Here is a 22369-nt window from a genome sequence, read left to right as displayed (position 1 = left end):
TTATATACAGTACATTCTCTGTCCTGCTACTGGTAGGACTATAACATTATGTGAACTGATCTGAACAGGTTTAGACTGGTCATCTATGATATGTAGGCTGTAGCCAAGGTATAGACCTCGATCTGCATATCGCTAACAACCTGCTATTATACATTATAACCTAGTCTACTTTACATAATATAACATATCACTAACAACCCACTACTATACATTATAACCTAGTCTACTTTACATAATATAACATCTACATATCACTAACAACCCACTATTATACATTATAACCTAGTCTACTTTACATAATATAACATCTACATATCACTAACAACCCACTACTATACATTATAACCTAGTCTACTTTACATAATATAACATCTGCATATCACTAACAACCCACTACTATACATTATAACCCAGCCTACTTTACATAATATAACATCTACATATCACTACCAACCCACTACTATACATTATAACCTAGTCTACTTTACATAATATAAAATCTACATATCACTAACAACCCACTACTATACATTATAACCCAGCCTACTTTACATAATATAACATCTACATATCACTACCAACCCACTACTATACATTATAACCTAGTCTACTTTACATAATATAACATAGATATATCACTAACAACCCACTACTATACATTATAACCTAGTCTACTTTACATAATATAACATCTACATATCACTACCAACCCACTAGTATACATTATAACCTAGTCTACTTTACATAATATAAAATCTACATATCACTAACAACCCACTACTATACATTATAACCTAGTCTACTTTACATAATATAACATCTGCATATCACTAACAACCCACTACTATACATTATAACCTAGTCTACTTTACATAATATAACATCTACATATCACTAACAACCCACTATTATACATTATAACCTAGTCTACGTAATATAAAATCTCTTACTTGTTGCAAATAAACTTTCTGAATGGATCAATGATTTCCCCCTCAGATCAATCATGTCCGTTTTATCCCTTCTGTCTACATTCTCAGATACATTTAGAAAATAACAGATTGAAAGACAATAAAAAGCCACTTTTGATTAATACAAATAAGTGTGAGACATGGCCTTGTGTTGCTGTACTGTCTAGAACTACCTTAACAGACAGTGACTTATTATTATTATTATTATTATTGTTGCTGTACTGTCTAGAACTACCTTAACAAACAGTGACTTATTATTATTATTATTATTATTGTTGCTGTACTGTCTAGAACTACCTTAACAGACAGTGACTTATTATTATTATTATTATTATTGTTGCTGTACTGTCTAGAACTACCTTAACAAACAGTGACTTATTATTATTATTATTATTATTGTTGCTGTACTGTCTAGAACTACCTTAACAAACAGTGACTTATTATTATTATTATTGTTATTGTTGCTGTACTGTCTATAACTACCTTAACAAACAGTGACTTATTATTATTATTATTATTATTGTTGCTGTACTGTCTATAACTACCTTAACAAACAGTGACTTATTATTATTACAGACAGTTACCATGGAGATGAAATGTCACAACTACGTTTTCATGTGATGCATTAAATCATCTGATTGTTTCTGTGTCTGTTAATAAATGTTTTATAAGAGACAATTAATAAATGATAACAATTAACATTAAATAATTACTGTGTTAACCACAAACAACATGTTGGATCTCTGTTTAGGGGTCAGTGCTCTAAAATGAGTCTCTCTGGGGAGAGAGAGGAGGGGGGCCCTGTCTCTAAAATGAGTCTCTCTGGGGAGAGAGAGGAGGGGGGCCCTGCCTCTAAAATGAGTCTCTCTGGGGAGAGAAAGAAGGGGGGCCCTGCCTCTAAAATGAGTCTCTCTGGGGAGAGAGAGGAGGGGGGCCCTGCCTCTAAAATGAGTCTCTCTGGGGAACATGACACCAAAGCTAAGAGGTGAGATGACAATTTTTGATATCATTATTATGAGTTTATTTCCTAAATGTTCACATTTGTTTTTTAATCAGAAATGGTTGCTTATGGGTTCCTTCAATATTACTGTTCTCAGATTTTTTACTAATAGATTTTAGATGGGTATATATATATATATATACACGTAGCTATCTTAATTAAGATGAAAGCACTTTATAAAGTTTATTTCCAAAATAAATATCTATCTTAAGATGAATGCACTTACTGTAAATCTCTCTGGATAAGAGCATCTGCTAAATCAGGGGTTCTCAATCCGGGGTCTGTGGAGGTACTGCAGGGGTTCTCAATCCGGGGGCTGTGGAGGTACTGCAGGGGTTCTCAATCTGGGGTCTGTGGAGGTACTGCAGGGGTTCTCAATCCGGGGTCTGTGGAGCTACTGCAGGGGTTCTCAATCCGGGGTCTGGGGAGGTACTGCAGCGGTTCTCAATCCGGGGTCTGTGGAGGTACTGCAGGGGTTCTCAATCCGGGGTCTGTGGAGGTACTGCAGGGGTTCTCAATCCGGGGTCTGTGGAGGTACTGCAGGGGTTCTCAATCCGGGGTCTGGGGAGGTACTGCAGGGGTTCTCAATCCGGGGTCTGTGGAGGTACTGCAGGGGTTCTCAATCCGGGGTCTGTGGAGGTACTGCAGGGGTTCTCAATCCTGGGTCTGGGGAGGTACTGCAGGGGTTCCACGGCACCCTGACTGTACTCGTTGCAATGTCAGACATTTGATAGGATTTTTACATGACACAACCACTTTGCCTTCTCTTAATTATTGACTAATATAATGGAATGCATATTTTAACCAATTGTGATGGTTGTTACCAGCAGAATATTGACAATATAACTGTTACATCAACACTCTCTTCACACCCGTTTAACAACTCTAAATATCTTTGGCATAGTGGGCATCAAGTCCCTTCCAATAATGTTGCCTACAACGTTTCATACAATGTTCATATTCATTGAACACATATTACACCCTAGACGCCTTCAACTGCCCAATTTATATCCATCCCCAATTTAGGAGTATTTTTTAACAATATGATGTTGCGCTCCAAAGGGAGAACTTGAAATAACATGATGTAGATAATTAAATCATCAAAAGAAAAACGTGTTTAGAAAACAAGGTTCCTTATAAAAAGGCTTCTATCACTTCCTTAAAATATGAAATCAATAAAAGTTATATATATTTTGGGGTTCAGTGAAGAAGAACCTCTAGAGTTCTGATCAACAAAAGGTTCATGTTTTGAGGATGTGAACCCAGCAGCCATCCAGTGGTCAGATCAATTCCACCTGTTTTTTCCAGCGCCCGGCCCGGGATTCGAACCAGCCACCCTTCGGTCACAGCTCCAACTCCAACCTGAGTTAATCTTCAGAAATAAGCATGAGTTAATCTGCCAAAATGAAGACAAAATGCTATGCATACATGGTATCACTTGTTATGCATAATTATCATACATAACTCATCGCCAAAAGCACAAGACATACTGTTGCATGTAGGTCTATATTATTTATGGGTTGATCACATAGAGATATAAAAACATTATTTTTAACTACTGCAATGCAATTACATGTGGCTCAGGAACCACTGACTCACTGCATGATTCTATAGTATTATCAAGACACCTGCTGTTAACTCTTAACTACTTAGGACAGCTCACGAGGTGTCCTAAATATCTACTGACTAGGTGGGTAGGTAATTTAGGCAATGGGTAGGTAACTAGGTCATTTATACCCATAAGTGTAAAATGTCTTTATTCTCAGCACTTATACGGCCAATTTTCTACTCAGACACTTTGGCCATATGGACCCAGATCTCAACATATTGTCATAAAAAAACTGAATGTTTGATCTCAAAATGTTGTTATAATTTTGTAAAATGTTTGTTAAACGTAATAATAAAAAATGAATATTACTAATGTAACCCACTGTAAAGACTGGGTTTAGGTTATTGTGTTTCACTGCTCATGTCCGCGTTCTGGAACTGTCCGCGTCCCCGTACAGAACTGTCCGCGTCCACGTTCGGTGTGGATATTGTCCGGTTACGCGCAGAGTGGACTGAGGTGATCTTGGGGAATATCGACTGAGTTTGTTACAGTGTTGAGACACCGAAGTTTATTGTTCAATTTGCTTTTTTCTTTACGGTGAGGGACATTATGAGTGTAGCCAGATCCTTTTCACTCTCTATCCTCATTTCATTTTGTGGTTCACCGGATTCATCATCGAGAGGAGGGACAGACGAACGACCTGCTAACTAACCAAGCTAGTCGGTACAGCTCGGTAAGCTAGCTAGCTACTCTACCAGCAGCATCCTAGTTACCATAGCTACCACTACATCATCACCGGCTCCCCGGTTGTTTCTTTAGTGTTTAAACCCTCTGTGTCCAAGGACCGAACTTTTGAATATTATTTTCAGGGCGCCTCAATAGCAGGTATTGAACCCCGGGTAAATAATCACTAGTCAGAACCTCAACCTCAGTATACATTCATTATAAAAAATATATTTAATATCTGATATTGTGAGTAAACAACCTCGAGAGTGCGTCTTCCAGCCCTCCAATAAATTACATCATTCAACCCTCCCAGTTAGTAAATTTACCTCAACATGCCCCCGGAGAAGGCAGAGTAACGACACCAGCCTTTTAGCGGGCTGACAGACTGACTACAACGCTCGCGTCGATAAATTAATCTCGTTATTAAAAATGACACACTGCTCGCGCGCTGCAACGAGCGTCTAGAAGTCAGTTCTATTTGTGAAACTCTTCTTCTGTTTCCCCATCTGAGCTCAGAGTAGATGAGAGATGTAATGTTTGTCTCTGTTGTGTTGAAGCCCAATCAAGCAGGAGAGACCAGCCTCCCCTGTTCCCAGCTGTGTGTCCATGAAGAGTGACTGGTCTATGGATCGTCCTATAGTGTTTAGAGAGGGAGACTTTTCTACTGAACAAAGGTAAGAAGAGCTCATGGGTCAGTGAGTTAAACAACACTGTCTCTAGTCATTTCTCCTCTCCCATTTTCCCATTTATTGTTGTTGTTTTCATAATCCATAGGCTCATCCTTTTGTCCATTCTCATAGTCCTAAAACAATATTAAACAAACACAACATTCCCTCCCTGTGTGTGTGTGTGTGTGTGTGTGTGTGTGTGTGTGTGTCTGAACTCCCTGGATGAGGAGATGTAATCTCTATTCTGGTTGCCTAGTCACTTATATCCCTACCTACATGTGGATATTACCTCAATTACCTCAACTACCTGGTACCCTGCACATTGACTCAGTACTGGTACTCCTTATAGTCTCATTATTACCTCAACTACCTGGTACCCTGCACATTGACACAGTACTGGTACTCCTTATAGTCTCATTATTACCTCAACTACCTGGTACCCTGCACATTGACTCAGTACTGGTTCTCCTTATAGTCTCATTATTACCTCAACTACCTAGTACCCTGCACATTGACTCAGTACTGGTTCTCCTTATAGTCTCATTATTCGCGTCAACGAGCGTCTGGAAGTCAGTTCTATTTGTGACGCAGTTCGCGCTGCATCTCCTCATTGGTTTATAGAAGCAGGTACCCACGTGCCATCTCCTCATTGGTTTATAGAAGCAGGTACCCACGTGTCATCTCCTCATTGGTCTCCTCATTGGTTTATAGAAGCAGGTACCCACGTGCCATCTCCTCATTGGTCTCCTCATTGGTTTATAGAAGCAGGTACCCACGTGCCATCTCCTCATTGGTCTCCTCATTGCTTTATAGAAGCAGGTACCCACGTGCCATCTCCTCATTGGTCTCCTCATTGGTTTATAGAAGCAGGTACCCACGTGTCATCTCCTCATTGGTTTATAGAAGCAGGTCCCCACGTGCCATCTCCTCATTGGTTTATAGAAGCAGGTACCCACGTGCCATCTCCTCATTGGTTTATAGAAGCAGGTACCCACGTGTCATCTCATTGGTTTATAGAAGCAGGTACCCACGTGTCATCTCCTCATTGGTCTCCTCATTGGTTTATAGAAGCAGGTACCCACGTGCCATCTCCTCATTGGTCTCCTCATTGGTTTATAGAAGCAGGTACCCACGTGCCATCTCCTCATTGGTCTCCTCATTGCTTTATAGAAGCAGGTACCCACGTGCCATCTCCTCATTGGTCTCCTCATCGGTTTATAGAAGCAGGTACCCACGTGTCATCTCCTCATTGGTTTATAGAAGCAGGTCCCCACGTGCCATCTCATTGGTTTATAGAAGCAGGTACCCACGTGCCATCTCCTCATTGGTTTATAGAAGCAGGTACCCACGTGCCATCTCCTCATTGGTTTATAGAAGCAGGTACCCACGTGCCATCTCCTCATTGGTTTATAGAAGCAGGTACCCACGTGCCATCTCCTCATTGGTCTCCTCATTGCTTTATAGAAGCAGGTACCCACGTGCCATCTCCTCATTGGTCTCCTCATCGGTTTATAGAAGCAGGTACCCACGTGTCATCTCCTCATTGGTTTATAGAAGCAGGTCCCCACGTGCCATCTCATTGGTTTATAGAAGCAGGTACCCACGTGCCATCTCCTCATTGGTTTATAGAAGCAGGTACCCACGTGCCATCTCCTCATTGGTTTATAGAAGCAGGTACCCACGTGCCATCTCCTCATTGGTTTATAGAAGCAGGTACCCACGTGCCATCTCCTCATTGGTTTATAGAAGCAGGTACCCACGTGCCATCTCCTCATTGGTTTATAGAAGCAGGTACCAATGTGCCATCTCCTCTTTGGTTTATAGAAGCAGGTCCCCACGTGCCATCTCCTCATTGGTTTATAGAAGCATGTACCCACGTGCCATCTCCTCATTGGTTTATAGAAGCAGGTACCCACGTGCCATCTCCTCATTGGTTTATAGAAGCAGGTACCCACGTGCCATCTCCTCATTGGTTTATAGAAGCAGGTACCCACGTGCCATCTCCTCATTGGTTTATAGAAGCAGGTACCCATGTGCCATCTCCTCATTGGTTTATAGAAGCAGGTACCCACGTGCCATCTCCTCATTGGTTTAGAGAAGCAGGTACCCACGTGCCATCTCCTCATTTCGCAAAAAAAACATAACTTAACGTAAACTGAACTTCTTTAAACAATAAAAGCTCATTTACGAACATTTCTGAAAATGGATAAATAGCTTTTTGGAATGAAACTCTTCTTATGTTTCCCCATCTGAGCTCAGAGTAGATGAGAGATGTAATGTTTGTCTCTGTTGTGTTGAAGACCAATCAAGCAGGAGAGACCAGCCTCCCCTGTTCCCAGCTGTGTGTCCATGAAGAGTGACTGGTCTATGGATCGTCCTCTAACCTTTAGAGAGGGAGACTTTTCTACTGAACAAAGGTAAGAAGAACTCATGGGTCCTGGTCAGTGAGTTAAACAACACTGTCTCTAGTCATTTCTCCTCTCCCATTTTCCCATTTATTGTTGTTGTTTTCATAATCCATAGGCTAATCATTTTGTCCATTTTCATAGTCCTAAAACAAAATTAAACAAACACAACATTCCCTCCCTGTGTGTGTGTGTGTGAGTGTGTGTGTGTGAGTGTGTGTGTGTGTGTGTGCACTCCCTGGATGAGGAGATGTAATCTCATGTTTTGTCCACAGAAACCAACAGGAGAGATCAGAGTCAGAGATTCTCAGTGGTCAGTCTTCCCAGAGTCATCAAACAGACCTGGCCTCCATATTCAGTGTATGTGGTCCTGTTATGTACAATTGTTTTTGTTTACCTCAAGTAAAGTTGATCTGTCAATCATTCATTAATGTGTTAATGAGAAAGCATTTGTCTCTTACTTAAACTCATTTACTTAATTTATTCCAGATGCTTGAAGAGAAAATTATGACATTTGTGAAGAACGAGCTGAAGATGTTCAAGAGGATTCTTAGTCCAGAACTCCCAGAAGGCTTTGAGAGTCTGAAGCAGGAAGTGGTGGACCCTGAAGATGAGCAGCAGGAGAGCAGTGCCAGAGAGGGGGCTCTGAAGATCACACTGCACATCCTGAGGAAAATGAACCAGAAGGAGCTTGCTGACACACTGGAGAAATGTAAGATCTGTCTGCCTCATGTTGAATGATGTTTTATAACATTTAAAAGCTGTAGCTAAAGTACAGCTAAAGTAGCTGTGTAACTCAATGATATTGTAGCAGCCTGAACACAACACCTAGTGACCTCATCAAGTAGCAGCAGGGATGTGTTGTGGTGATTCATTTAGAGAGAGAGAACATTAATAATACCATCAATAATACCAATAATAATATAATCAGTCACACCAGTCTGTAATGCATTATGAAAACATTTATACTGTAGACATTAAAACAGACGTAATATTAATATCCTCTGTGACCTCATCAAGTAGCAGCAGGAATGTGTTGTGGTGATTAATTTAGAGAGAGAGACAACATTAATAATACCATCAATAATATGATGTTTGTAATGCATTACACATTTATACAGTCAGTTAAGAGAATAAATTATCATAATTAAAATCTGTTACAGGAATTAATATGTTTTAATACCCAATTCAATTAAACACTGTCCACTCCTAAGAATTTGTAAGACTCTTATTTGCATAAAATGGACAGAGACCAGTCTCAAAACCAATCAGCAGCGTTTATTCTCGAGAGAACTGAATATGATACAGTTTACCACAGATTATAAACTGAAAATGAAAAATGAATGAAATGATGAAATCCCACTGTTCCTAGACCAGTTAACCCACTGTTCCTAGACCAGTTAACCCACTGTTCCTAGACCAGTTAACCCACTGTTCCTAGACCAGTTAACCCACTGTTCCTAGACCAGTTAACCCACTGTTCCTAGACCAGTTAACCCACTGTTCCTAGGCCAGTTACCCCACTGTTCCTAGGCCAGTTAACCCACCTTTCCTAGACCAGTTAACCCACTGTTCCTAGGCCAGTTAACCCACTGTTGCTAGACCAGTTAACCCACTGTTCCTAGACCAGTTAACCCACTGTTCCTAGACCAGTTAACCCACTGTTCCTAGACCAGTTAACCCACTGTTCCTAGACCAGTTAACCCACTGTTCCTAGACCAGTTAACCACTGTTCCTAGACCAGTTAACCCACTGTTCCTAGACCAGTTAACCCACTGTTCCTAGACCAGTTAACCCACTGTTCCTAGACCAGTTAACCATTGTTCCTATGCCAGTTAACCACTGTTCCTAGGCCAGTTAACCACTGTTCCTAGACCAATTAACCACTGTTCCTAGACCAGTTAACCCACTGTTCCTAGACCAGTTAGTTAAATAAAGGTGTACAAAAATAAACGGTAAAATCGGTGTCCAAAAATTCCGATTTCCAATTGTTATGAAAACTTGAAATCGTCCCGACCTCTAGCCTTAACACAACACCTAGTGACCTCATCAAGTAGCAGCAGGGATGTGTTGTGGTGATTCATTTAGAGAGAGACAACATTAATAATACCATCAATAATACCAATAATAATATAATCAGTCACACCAGTCTGTAATGCATTATGACAACATTTACACATTTATACAGTCAGCTAAGAGAATAAATTATCATAATTAAAATCTGTTACGGGAATTAATATGTTTTAATACCCAATTAAATTAAACACTCTGTCCACTCCTAAGAATTTGTAAGACTCTTATTTGCATAAAATGGACAGAGACCAGTCTCAAAACCAATCAGTAGTGTTTATTCTCGAGAGAACTGAACATGAAAAAATTTACAACAGGTTATAAACTGAAAATGACGTCATTAGTTTTCGAACTGTCCCGTCTCTTCTCCACCCGGTACAATGGCAGTATAGTTATAGTACAGTATAGTACAATGGCAGTATAGTTATAGTACAGTATAGTTATAGTACAGTATAGTACAATGGCTGTATAGTTATAGTACAGTATAGTTATAGTACAGTATAGTACAATGGCAGTATGGTTATAGTACAGTATAGTTATAGTACAGTATAGTACAATGGCAGTATAGTTATAGTACAGTATAGTTATAGTACAGTATAGTACAATGACAGTATAGTTATAGTACAGTATAGTACAATGGCTGTATAGTTATAGTATAGTATAGTACAATGGCAGTATGGTTATAGTACAGTATAGTACAATGGCAGTATGGTTATAGTACAGTATAGTACAATGGCAGTATAGTTATAGTACAGTATAGTTATAGTACAGTATAGTTATAGTACAGTATAGTACAATGGCAGTATAGTTATAGTACAGTATAGTTATAGTACAGTATAGTACAATGGCAGTATAGTTATAGTACAGTATAGTTATAGTACAGTATAGTTATAGTACAGTATAGTACAATGGCAGTATAGTTATAGTACAGTATAGTACAATGGCAGTATGGTTATAGTACAGTATAGTTATAGTACAGTATAGTACAATGGCAGTATAGTTATAGTACAGTATAGTTATAGTACAGTATAGTACAATGGCTGTATAGTTATAGTACAGTATAGTTATAGTACAGTATAGTACAATGGCAGTATGGTTATAGTACAGTATAGTTATAGTACAGTATAGTACAATGGCAGTATAGTTATAGTACAGTATAGTTATAGTACAGTATAGTACAATGACAGTATAGTTATAGTACAGTATAGTACAATGGCTGTATAGTTATAGTACAGTATAGTTATAGTACAGTATAGTACAATGACAGTATAGTTATAGTACAGTATAGTACAATGGCTGTATAGTTATAGTATAGTATAGTACAATGGCAGTATGGTTATAGTACAGTATAGTTATAGTACAGTATAGTACAATGGCAGTATAGTTATAGTACAGTATAGTTATAGTACAGTATAGTTATAGTACAGTATAGTACAATGGCAGTATAGTTATAGTACAGTATAGTTATAGTACAGTATAGTACAATGGCAGTATAGTTATAGTACAGTATAGTTCTCCCACCACTTTAGATAATTTATGACCGAGCTAAGGTCTTCCTGTGTAGATCAGCATTCTACCCAGTCTGACGATAAGTAACATAATTCATTCGTTTTTATCAAGGAACAGACAGTCATTGTTCTAATTCTTGATTATATTTACACACATTATATTCAGTACTAGGATTAAAAAGAAAATTCATACATCTATACATTAACATAATAGTATTCTGATTAGTACATATACAGTAACATAATAGTATTCTGATTAGTACATATACAGTAACATAATAGTATTCTGATTAGTCAGTCCTGATTGAAATGTATACATAATTAGTCATTATTGATTAAAAAAAACTTTATAAGAGTCCTACAATACTGTAGACATTAAAACAGACGTAATATTAATATCCTCTGTGGTATTTCTTCATTCAGATGAGCTTGCTGTGATTTGCCAACGTGAACTCAAATCTAATCTAAAGAAGAAGTTTCAATGTGTATTTGAGGGGATCGCTAAACAAGGAAACCCAACACTTCTCAATAAGATCTACACAGAGCTCTACATCACAGAGGGTGGAACAGGAGAGGTCAATAATGAACATGAGCTGAGACAGATTGAGACAACAACCAGGAAACAAGCAAGACCAGAGACTGCAATCAAATGTAACGACATCTTCAAACCCTTAACTGGACAAGACAAACTTATCAGAACTGTGCTGACAAAGGGAGTCGCTGGCATTGGAAAAACAGTCTCTGTGCAGAAGTTCATTCTGGACTGGGCTGAAGGAAATGCAAATCAGGATGTCCAATTTGTGTTTTCATTCCCTTTCCGGGAGCTGAATTTGATGAAAGGGGACAAACACACTTTCATTAAACTTCTCAATCACTTCTCAATGGAAACCGAACAATCAAGAATCTCCAACTACGACAAGTACAAAGTTCTGTTAATCTTTGATGGTCTGGATGAGTGCCGACTGCCCCTAGACTTCCAGAAGAACAAGATCTGTTGGGACGTCACAGAGTCAACCTCAGTGGATGTTCTGCTGACAAATCTCATCAAGGGAAATCTGCTTCCCTCTGCTCTCCTCTGGATAACTACCAGACCTGCAGCAGCCAATAAGATCCCTTCAAGGTGTGTTGACCAGGTAACAGAGGTACGAGGGTTCAATGACACGCAGAAGGAGGAGTACTTCAGGAAGAGATTCAGTGATGAGGACATGGCCAGCAGAATCATCTCACACATAAAGACATCAAGGAGCCTCCACATCATGTGCCACATTCCAGTCTTCTGTTGGATTTCTGCAACAGTCCTTGAACACATGCTGGAACATAAGAGAGAAGAGATGCCCAAGACTCTGACTGAGATGTACACACACCTTGTGGTGTTTCATATCAAACAGAAGAATGAAAAGTATCTTGGGAAAGAAGAGACAGGTCCACACTGGAATAAAGAGAGCATTCTGTCACTGGGAAAACTGGCTTTTCAACAGCTTGTGAATGGCAATCTGATTTTCTATGAAGAAGACCTGAAAGAGGCTGGCATTGATGTCAATGAAGCCTCAGTGTACTCAGGATTGTGCACACAGCTCTTTAAAGAGGAATGTGGGCTGTACCAGGACAAGGTGTACTGCTTTGTTCATCTGAGCATTCAGGAGTTTCTGGCTGCTGTATATGTGTTCCTCTCATTCATCAACAACAATGAGAATCTAATGGACAAACTGCAAACAAAAGACAAGTCTGTAGTTACTGTCTACAAGAGTGCTGTGGATAAAGCCTTACAAAGTCAGACGGGAAACCTAGACCTTTTCCTCCGCTTCCTTCTGGGCCTCTCACTGGAGTCCAATCAGAAGCACTTACAAGGTCTACTGACAAAGACAAGAAGCAGCTCACAGAGCCATGAAGAAATAGTCAAGTACATCAAGGAGAAGATCAGGGAGAATCCCTCTCCAGAGAGGAGCATCAATTTGTTCCACTGTCTGAATGAACTGAAAGACCATTCTCTAGTGGAGGAGATCCAAAGCTTCCTGAGATCAGGAAGTCTCTCAGAAGAAGAACTGTCACCTGCACAGTGGTCAGCTCTGGTCTTTGTGTTGCTGACTTCAGAAAAGGAGCTGGATGTGTTTGACCTGAAGAAATACTCCAGATCAGAGGAAGGTCTTCTGAGGCTGCTGCCAGTGGTCAAAGCCTCCAGAGCTGTTCTGTGAGTAAATAAAATGACATATAAGAACTAATCATCAGGAAGAGATATTCAGTTCAGAGAAAAATATGTATTATAATATGTGTATAATACTATATTGAAAAACGTATTGAATAAATGCATTGATTTTCACATTAGTAGAACAATATGACCATACAATTCTAGGAAAACGGAAGATGAATCTATATGTTGTTTGAGAGAATAAACCAAATGCATCTGCCATTGTCCTTCTACACTACTGGTGTTAAATAAACAGTGTGTTTGCGAAGTCATGATGATCTCTTTGTCAGGCTGTCAGGATGTGGAGTCACAGAGGAAGGCTGTGCTTCTCTGGTCTCAGCTCTGGAGTCAAACCCCTCACACCTGAGAGAGCTGGACCTGAGTAACAATGACCTGAAGGATTCAGGAGTGGAGCTGCTCTCTGATGGACTGGACAATCCCCACTGTAAACTGGAGACTCTGAGGTCAGTATTCCTGTAGTTGGTCAACAAGTGATAACTGTTCACCAGATCCACATGTGTTTACCAGACACACATAGTCCACACCATATGTGTTTGGACAGTGAAGCTTACAGTTTTAAATTTGGTTGTGTTTTAGATTATATTTTTCCTAATTGAAACTGAATGGTGAATAATGTCCTGTCATTTTGGAGTCACTTCACTTGTATTGTCAGTAAGAATAGAATATGTTTCTGAACACTTCTACATTCATGTGGATGCTACCATGATTATGAATAATCATGAATGGATAGAGAATGATGATGAATGAGAAAGTTACAGAGGCACAAAGATCAGAATAAATGCTAACCACCTCTGTTATTGGTAATGGTGAGAGATTAGCATGTTTTGTTGTAGCCTCTGTTATTGGTAATGGTGAGAGGTTAGCATGTTTTGTTGTAGTCTCTGTTATTGGTAATGGTGAGAGGTTAGCATGTTTTGTTGTATCCTCTGTTATTGGTAATGGTGAGAGGTTAGCATGTTTTGTTGTAGTCTCTGTTATTGGTAATGGTGAGAGGTTAGCATGTTATGTTGTAGCCTCTGTTATTGGTAATGGTGAGAGGTTAGCATGTTTTGTTGTAGTCTCTGTTATTGGTAATGGTGAGAGGTTAGCATGTTTTGTTGTAGCCTCTGTTATTGGTAATGGTGAGAGGTTAGCATGTTTTGTTGTAGCCTCTGTTATTGGTAATGGTGAGAGGTTAGCATGTTTTGTTGTAGCCTCTGTTATTGGTAATGGTGAGAGGTTAGCATGTTTTGTTGTAGTCTCTGTTATTGGTAATGGTGAGAGGTTAGCATGTTTTGTTGTATCCTCTGTTATTGGTAATGGTGAGAGGTTAGCATGTTTTGTTGTAGTCTCTGTTATTGGTAATGGTGAGAGGTTAGCATGTTATGTTGTAGCCTCTGTTATTGGTAATGGTGAGAGGTTAGCATGTTTTGTTGTAGTCTCTGTTATTGGTAATGGTGAGAGGTTAGCATGTTTTGTTGTAGCCTCTGTTATTGGTAATGGTGAGAGGTTAGCATGTTTTGTTGTAGCCTCTGTTATTGGTAATGGTGAGAGGTTAGCATGTTTTGTTGTAGCCTCTGTTATTGGTAATGGTGAGAGGTTAGCATGTTTTGTTGTAGCCTCTGTAACTTTCTCACTCATTATTATTCATGATTCTTTCATGATTTTTCTTAATCATGACATCATCAGGATTAATTTATTATTGTTTAGAAACATGTTATCTACTCTCTTAGACAGAAAAGTTACTCCACTCATCATCCACCATTTTATTATTGCTCAAAACACAACCCAAAAAAACTGCAAATGCAACCAACGAGTTTGGGACCAAATACTAAACTTTTGACTACTTTAATACACTATAAGTAAATTGGTCAGATTACTTATGTCTTCTTCTAATGGGGAGACTGGAAACATAGTGTTTTCATTTTTAATCGTGAAACACATATGTATTAAAATATCCTCAAATTAAAGGTGACATTATAAACTGTCACCTCATATGAAACATTTGACCTCAAATCCAAAATGTTGGAGTATAGAGACACATTTAAAATGTTAGCTTCACTGTCAAAATAGATATGATGTGGACTGTATATTCAATACAATCTAAATCTGATACCTCACTGTCTAAATAGATATGGTGTGGACTGTATATTCAATACAATCTAAATCTGATTCCTCACTGTCTAAATAGATATGGTGTGGACTGTATACTCAATACAATCTAAATCTGATACCTCACTGTCTAAATAGATATGGTGTGGACTGTATACTCAATACAATCTAAATCTGATTCCTCACTGTCTGTCTTTTGACTGATACTGCTTTTTAAACTGGTCTGGTCAGTCTACTATAATATTTGTACTTTACATGTTTCTATCCTCAGGTGATGATTTGATCATTTGTCATTTTTAATGATGATACATACATTTACGAATAGATATGGAAGGTTCCATATGTTGAAAAAATATACTGCCACTATTTTTACCACCAAAGAATATCAGTGTGGTTTTAATATGATTTGACTCTTTGCAGGCTGTCAGGCTGTCTAGTCACAGAGGAAGGCTGTGCTTCTCTGGTCTCAGCTCTGGAGTCAAACCCCTCACACCTGAGAGAGCTGGATCTGAGTAACAATGACCTGAAGGATTCAGGAGTGAAGCTGCTCTCTGCTGGACTGGAGAATCCCCACTGTAATCTGGAGACTCTGAGGTCAGTATTCCTGTAGTTGGTCAACAAGTGATAACTGTTAACCAGATCCACATGTGTTTGGACAGTGAAGCTTACAGTTTAACATTTGTGTTTGTTGTGTTTGCAACCTTCCGGTTACTAGTCCAACGCTCTAACCACCCTGCCGCCCATTTGGTGCTCCAGCATGTTGGATTTGAGAATGTTTCATATTAGGTGACAGTACAGAATGTCACCTTCTATTTAAAGGTACTCATACATATATATATTTTACTATTTAGAAATGAAACACTTTATGTATCTAGTTCTCCCATTTGAAAAAGTCTTAGTTATTTTGGATAAATTATTTTAGTCATACGTTTAGTATTTGGTCCCATATTCCAAGCCTGCAGTGATTACATCAAGCTTGTGATTCTACTAACTTGTTGAATGTATTTCCAGTTTGTCTTGGTTGTGTTTTAGATGTTTTCCTAATAGAAACTGAATGGTGAATAATGTCCTGTCATTTTGGAGTCACTTCACTTGTATTGTCAGTAAGAATAGAAGATGTTTCTGAACACTTCTACATTCATGTGGATGCTACTATGATTATGAATAATCATGAATGAATCGTGAATGATGATGAATGAGAAAGTTACAGAGGCACAAAGATCAGACCCCCTCTGTTATTGGTAATGGTGAGAGGTTAGCATGTTTTGTTGTAGTCTCTGTTATTGGTAATGGTGAGAGGTTAGCATGTTTTGTTGTAGCCTCTGTTATTGGTAATGGTGAGAGGTTAGCATGTTTTGTTGTAGCCTCTGTTATTGGTAATGGTGAGAGGTTAGCATGCTTTGTTGTAGCCTCTGTTATTGGTAATGGTGAGAGGTTAGCATGTTTTGTTGTAGCCTCTGTTATTGGTAATGGTGAGAGGTTAGCATGCTTTGTTGTAGCCTCTGTTATTGGTAATGGTGAGAGGTTAGCATGTTTTGTTGTAGTCTCTGTTATTGGTAATGGTGAGAGGTTAGCATGTTTTGTTGTAGCCTCTGTTATTGGTAATGGTGAGAGGTTAGCATGTTTTGTTGTAGCCTCTGTTATTGGTAATGGTGAGAGGTTAGCATGTTTTGTTGTAGCCTCTGTTATTGGTAATGGTGAGAGGTTAGCATGTTTTGTTGTAGTCTCTGTTATTGGTAATGGTGAGAGGTTAGCATGTTTTGTTGTAGCCTCTGTTATTGGTAATGGTGAGAGGTTAACATGTTTTGTTGTAGCCTCTGTTATTGGTAATGGTGAGAGGTTAGCATGTTTTGTTGTAGCCTCTGTTATTGTTCATGTAGGCTGTTGACTACTTTAATACTTTGAGTGAATTGGTCAGAATACTTATGACTTCTTCAAATAGGGGGACTAGATACATAAAGTGCTTTCATTTCTAAAGGTTGAATCAGATATGTATTCAATTATCCTCAAATAAAAGGTGACATTATATACTGTCAGGGTTTTCCTGTGGTGAAGTAGAGGCGGACCAAAACGCAGCGTGGTTATATTGACTCATGTTTAATAAAAACAGATAAACATGAACACTACAAAACAATAAACGTGGAAAACCAAAAACAGCCCTATCTGGTGCAAAACACAGAGACAGGAACAATCACCCACAAACACACAGTGAAATCCAGGCTACCTAAGTATGATTCTCAATCAGAGACAACTAATGACACCTGCCTCTGATTGAGAACCATACTAGGCCGAAACATAGAAATACCCTAAACATAGAAAAACAAACATAGCCTGCCCACCCACCTCACGCCCTGACCATACTAAATAAATACAAAGCAAAGGATATAAAGGTCAGAACGTGACATATACTGTCACCTCACATGAAACATTTAATCTGAAATCCAAAATGTTGGAGAATAGAGCCACATTTAAAATGTTAACTTCACTGTCTAAATAGATATGGTGTGGACTGTATACTCAATACAATCTAAATCTGATACCTCACTGTCTAAATAGATATGGTGTGGACTGTTTACTCAATACAATCTAAATCTGATACCTCACTGTCTAAATAGATATGGTGTGGACTGTTTACTCAATACAATCTAAATCTGATACCTCACTGTCTAAATAGATATGGTGTGGACTGTATACTCAATACAATCTAAATCTGATACCTCACTGTCTAAATAGATATGGTGTGGACTGTATACTCAATACTATCTAAATCTGATTCCTCACTGTCTAAATAGATATGGTGTGGACTGTATACTCAATACAATCTACATCTGATACCTCACTGTCTAAATAGATATGGTGTGGACTGTATACTCAATACAATCTAAATCTGATCCCTCACTGTCTGTATTTTGACTGATACTGCTTTTTAAACTGGTCTGGTCAGTCTACTATAATATTTGTACTATACATGTTTCTATCTACAACCAATACTTGGATAATTTGTCATTTCTAATAATGATACATTAATATATGAATATGTATGGCAGGTTTCAGGACACTGATATATCTGAATATGTTAAAACATTTACTGCCACTCTGTTCCCCACCAAAGAATATCAGTGTTTTTAAAATGATTTGACTCTTTGCAGGCTATCAGGCTGTCTAGTCACAGAGGAAGGCTGTGCTTCTCTGGTCTCAGCTCTGGAGTCAAACCCCTCACACCTGAGAGAGCTGGACCTGAGTAACAATGACCTGAAGGATTCAGGAGTGAAGCTGCTCTCTGCTGGACTGGGGAATCCCCACTGTAAACTGGAGACTCTGAGGTCAGTATTACCAGACACACATAGTCCACACCATATGTGTTTGGACAGTGAAGCCTACAGTTTTAAATGTGGTGCTTTGCTTCAGCATTTTGGATTTGAGATACAATGTTTCATATTAGGAGACAGTACAGAATGTCACCTTTTATTTGAGGGAATTCATACATATACAGTTGTGGCCAAAAGTTTTGAGAATGACACAAATAGTAATTTCAAAAAAGTTTGCTGCTTCTGTGTCTTTACATATTTTTGTCAGATGTTACTATGGAATACTGAAGTATAATTACAAGCATTTCATACGTGTCAAAGGCTTTTATTGACAATTACATGAAGTTGAAGCAAAGAGTCAATATTTGCAGTGTTGACCCTTCTTTTTCAAGACCTCTGCACTCTGCCCTGGCATGCTGTCAATTACCTTCTGGGCCACATCCTGACTGATGACAGCCCATTCTTGCATAATCAATGCATGGAGTTTGTCAGAATTTGTGGGTTTTTGTTTGTCCACCCGCCTCTTGAGGATTGACCACAAGTTCTCAATGGGATTAAGGTCTGGGGAGTTTCCTGGCCATGGACCCAAAATATTGATGTTTTGTTCCCTGAGCCACTTAGTTTTCACTTTTGCCTTATGACAACTTGCTCCATCATGCTGGAAATGGTATTGTTCGTCACCAAACTGTTCCTGGATGGTTGGAAGAAGTTGCTCTTGGAGGATGTGTTGGTACCATTCTTTATTCATGGCTGTGTTCTTAGGCAAAATTGTGAGTGATCCCACTCCCTTGGCTGAGAAGCAACCCCACACATGAATGGTCTCAGGATGCTTTACTGTTGGCATGACACAGACTGATGGTAGCGCTCAACTTGTCTTCTCCGGACAAGCCTTTTTCCGGATGCCCCAAACAATCGGAAAGGGGATTCATCAGAGAAAATGACTTTACCCCAGTCCTCAGCAGTCCAATCCCTGTACCTTTTGGAGAATATCAGTCTGTCCCTGATGTTGTTCCTGGAGAGAAGTGTCCTCTTTGCTGCCCTTCTTGACACCAGGCCATCCTCCAAAAGTCTTCACCTCACTGTGCATGCAGATGCACTCACACCCGCCTGCTGCCATTCCTGAGCAAGCTCTGTACTGGTGGTGCCCCGATCCCGCAGCTGAATCAACTTTAGGAGACGGTCCTGGTGTTTGCTGGACTTTCTTGGGCACCCTGAAGCATTCTTCACAACAATTGAACCGCTCTCCTTGAAGTTCTTGATGATCCGGTAAATGGTTGATTTAGGTGCAATCTTACTGGCAGCAATATCCTTGCCTGTGAAGGCCTTTTTGTGCAAAGCAATGATGACGACACAAGTTTCCTTGCAGGTAACCATGTTTGACAGAGGAAGAACAATGATTCCAAGCACCACCCTCCTTTTGAAGCTTCCAGTCTATAATTCGAACCTAATCAGCATGACAGAGTGATCTCCAGCCTTGTCCTTGTCAACACTCACACCTGTGTTAGCAAGAGAATCACTGACATGATGTCAGCTGGTCCTTTTGTGGCAGGGCTGAAATGCAGTGGAAATGTTTTTGGGGGGATTCAATTCATTAGCATGGCAAAGAGGGACTTTGTAATTAATTGCAGTTCATCTGATCACTCTTCATAACATTCTAGAGTATACGCAAATTGCCATCATACAAACTGAAGCATCAGACTTTGTGGATATTAATATTTGTGTCATTCTCAAAACGTTTTGCCACGACTGTATATTTTACAGTTTAGATATGAAAGCACTTTATGTATCTAAAGTCATCAAAAAAAGAAACATCCCTTTTTTCAGGACCCTGTCTTTAAAAGATCATTTGTAAAAATGCAAATAACTTCACAGATCTTTATTGTAAAGGGTTTAAGCACTGTTTCCCGTGCTTGTTCAATGAACCATAAACAATTAATGAACATGCACCTGTGGGGCGGTCGTTTAGACACTAACAGCTTACAGACAGTAGGCAATTAAGGTCACAGTTATAAACACTTAGGACACTAAAGAGGTCTTTCTACTGACTCTGAAAAACACCAAAAGAAAGATGCCCAGGGTCCCTGCTCAGTTGCATGAACGTGCCTTAGGCATGCAGCAAGGAGGCATGAGGATTGCAGATGTGGCCATGGAAATAAATTGTGATGTCTGTACTGTGAGACACCTAAGACAGCGCTAAAGGGAGACAGGATGGACAGCTGATCGTCCTCGCAGTGGCAGAACACGTGTAACAACACCTGCGCAGGATCGGTACATCCGAACATGACACCTGCGGGACAGGTGCAGGATGGCAACAACAACTGCCCAAGTTATACCGGAACACACAATCCCTCCATCAGTGCTCAGATTGTCCGTAATAGGCTGAGAAAGGCTGGACTGAGGGCTAGTACACCTGTTGTGAAGCAGGTCCTCCCCAGACATCACTGGCAACAACGTCGCCTATGGGCACAAACCCACTGTCACTGGACCAGACAGGACTGGCAAAAGTGCTCTTCACTGACGAGTCGTGGTTTTGTCTCACCAGGGGTGATGGTCGTATTTGCGTTTATCGTCGAAGGAATGAGCGTTACACAGAGGCCTGTACTCTGGAGCGGGATCGATTTGGAGGTGGAGGGTCCGTCATGGTCTGGGGCGGTGTGTCAGTATCATCGGACTGAGCTTGTTGTCATTGCAGGCGATCTCAACGCTGTGCGTTACAGGGAAGACATCTTCCTCCCTCATGTGGTACCCTTCCTGCAGGCTCATCCTGACATGACCCTCCTTCATGACAATGCCACCAGCCATACTGCTTGTCCTGTGCGTGATTTCCTGCAAGACAGGAATGGCAGTGTTCTGCCATGGCCAGCGAAGAGCCAGGTTATCAATCCCATTGAGCAGATCTGGGACCTGTTGGATCGGAGGGTGAGGGCCATTCCCCCCAAAACATGTCCGGGAACTTGCAGGTGCCTTGGTGGAAGAGTGGGGTAACATCTCACAGCAAGAACTGGCAAATCTGGTCCAGTCCATGAGGAGGAGATGCATGGCAGTACATAATGCAGCTGGTGCCACACCAGATACTGAATTACTTTTGATTTTGACCCCCCCTTTTTTCAGGGACACATTATTCCATTTCTGCTAGTCACATGTCTGCGGAACTTGTTCAGTTTATGTGTCAGTTGTTGAATGTTGTTATGTTCATACAAATATTTACACATGAAGTTTTATTAAGTTTGCAGAAAATAAACGCAAATGACAGTGAGAGAACGTTTCATTTTTTGCTGAGTTTAGTGTTGGGTCACATATTCCATGCCTGCAGTGATTACATCAAGCTTGTGATTCTACTAACTTGTTGAATTAATTTGCAGTTTGTCTTGGTTGTGTGTTGGGTGTTTTCCTAATAGAAACTGAATGGTGAATAATGTCCTGTCATTTTGGAGTCACTTCACTTGTATTGTCAGTAAGAATAGAAGATGTTTCTGAACACTTCTACATTCATGTGGATGCTACTAAAATTATGAATAAACATGAATGAATCGAGAATAATGATGAATGAGAAAGTTACTGAGGCACAAAGATCAGAATAAATGCTGACCCCCCCTGTTATTGGTAATGTTGAGAGGTTAGCATGTTTTGTTGTAGCCTCTGTTATTGGTAATGGTGAGAGGTTAACATGTTTTGTTGTAGCCTCTGTTATTGGTAATGGTGAGAGGTTAGCATGTTTTGTTGTAGTCTCTGTTATTGGTAATGGTGAGAGGTTAGCATGTTTTGTTGTAGCCTCTGTTATTGGTAATGGTGAGAGGTTAACATGTTTTGTTGTAGCCTCTGTTATTGGTAATGGTGAGAGGTTAGCATGTTTTGTTGTAGCCTCTGTTA

At 39.7% G+C, this 22369-nt stretch overlaps 1 protein-coding gene across 1 annotated transcript in view; it reads left to right on the top strand.

The window, feature by feature from the left end:
* LOC135564818 (NACHT, LRR and PYD domains-containing protein 12-like) overlaps positions 1 to 22369 on the top strand; it is a 40833-nt gene that overhangs the window by 5038 nt on the left and 13426 nt on the right. Inside the window, 8 exon segments of the mRNA XM_065010888.1 lie at positions 1720 to 1953; positions 4801 to 4917; positions 7212 to 7328; positions 7592 to 7676; positions 7806 to 8037; positions 11318 to 13082; positions 13370 to 13543; positions 18341 to 18514. Coding sequence (XP_064866960.1) covers positions 1736 to 1953; positions 4801 to 4917; positions 7212 to 7328; positions 7592 to 7676; positions 7806 to 8037; positions 11318 to 13082; positions 13370 to 13543; positions 18341 to 18514 — 2882 coding nt within the window. The 5' untranslated portion in view covers positions 1720 to 1735.

The sequence above is a fragment of the Oncorhynchus nerka genome, linkage group LG26, assembly GCF_034236695.1.
Source record: "Oncorhynchus nerka isolate Pitt River linkage group LG26, Oner_Uvic_2.0, whole genome shotgun sequence".
NCBI lineage: Eukaryota > Metazoa > Chordata > Actinopteri > Salmoniformes > Salmonidae > Oncorhynchus > Oncorhynchus nerka.
This window is presented reverse-complemented; position numbering and strand designations above follow the sequence as displayed.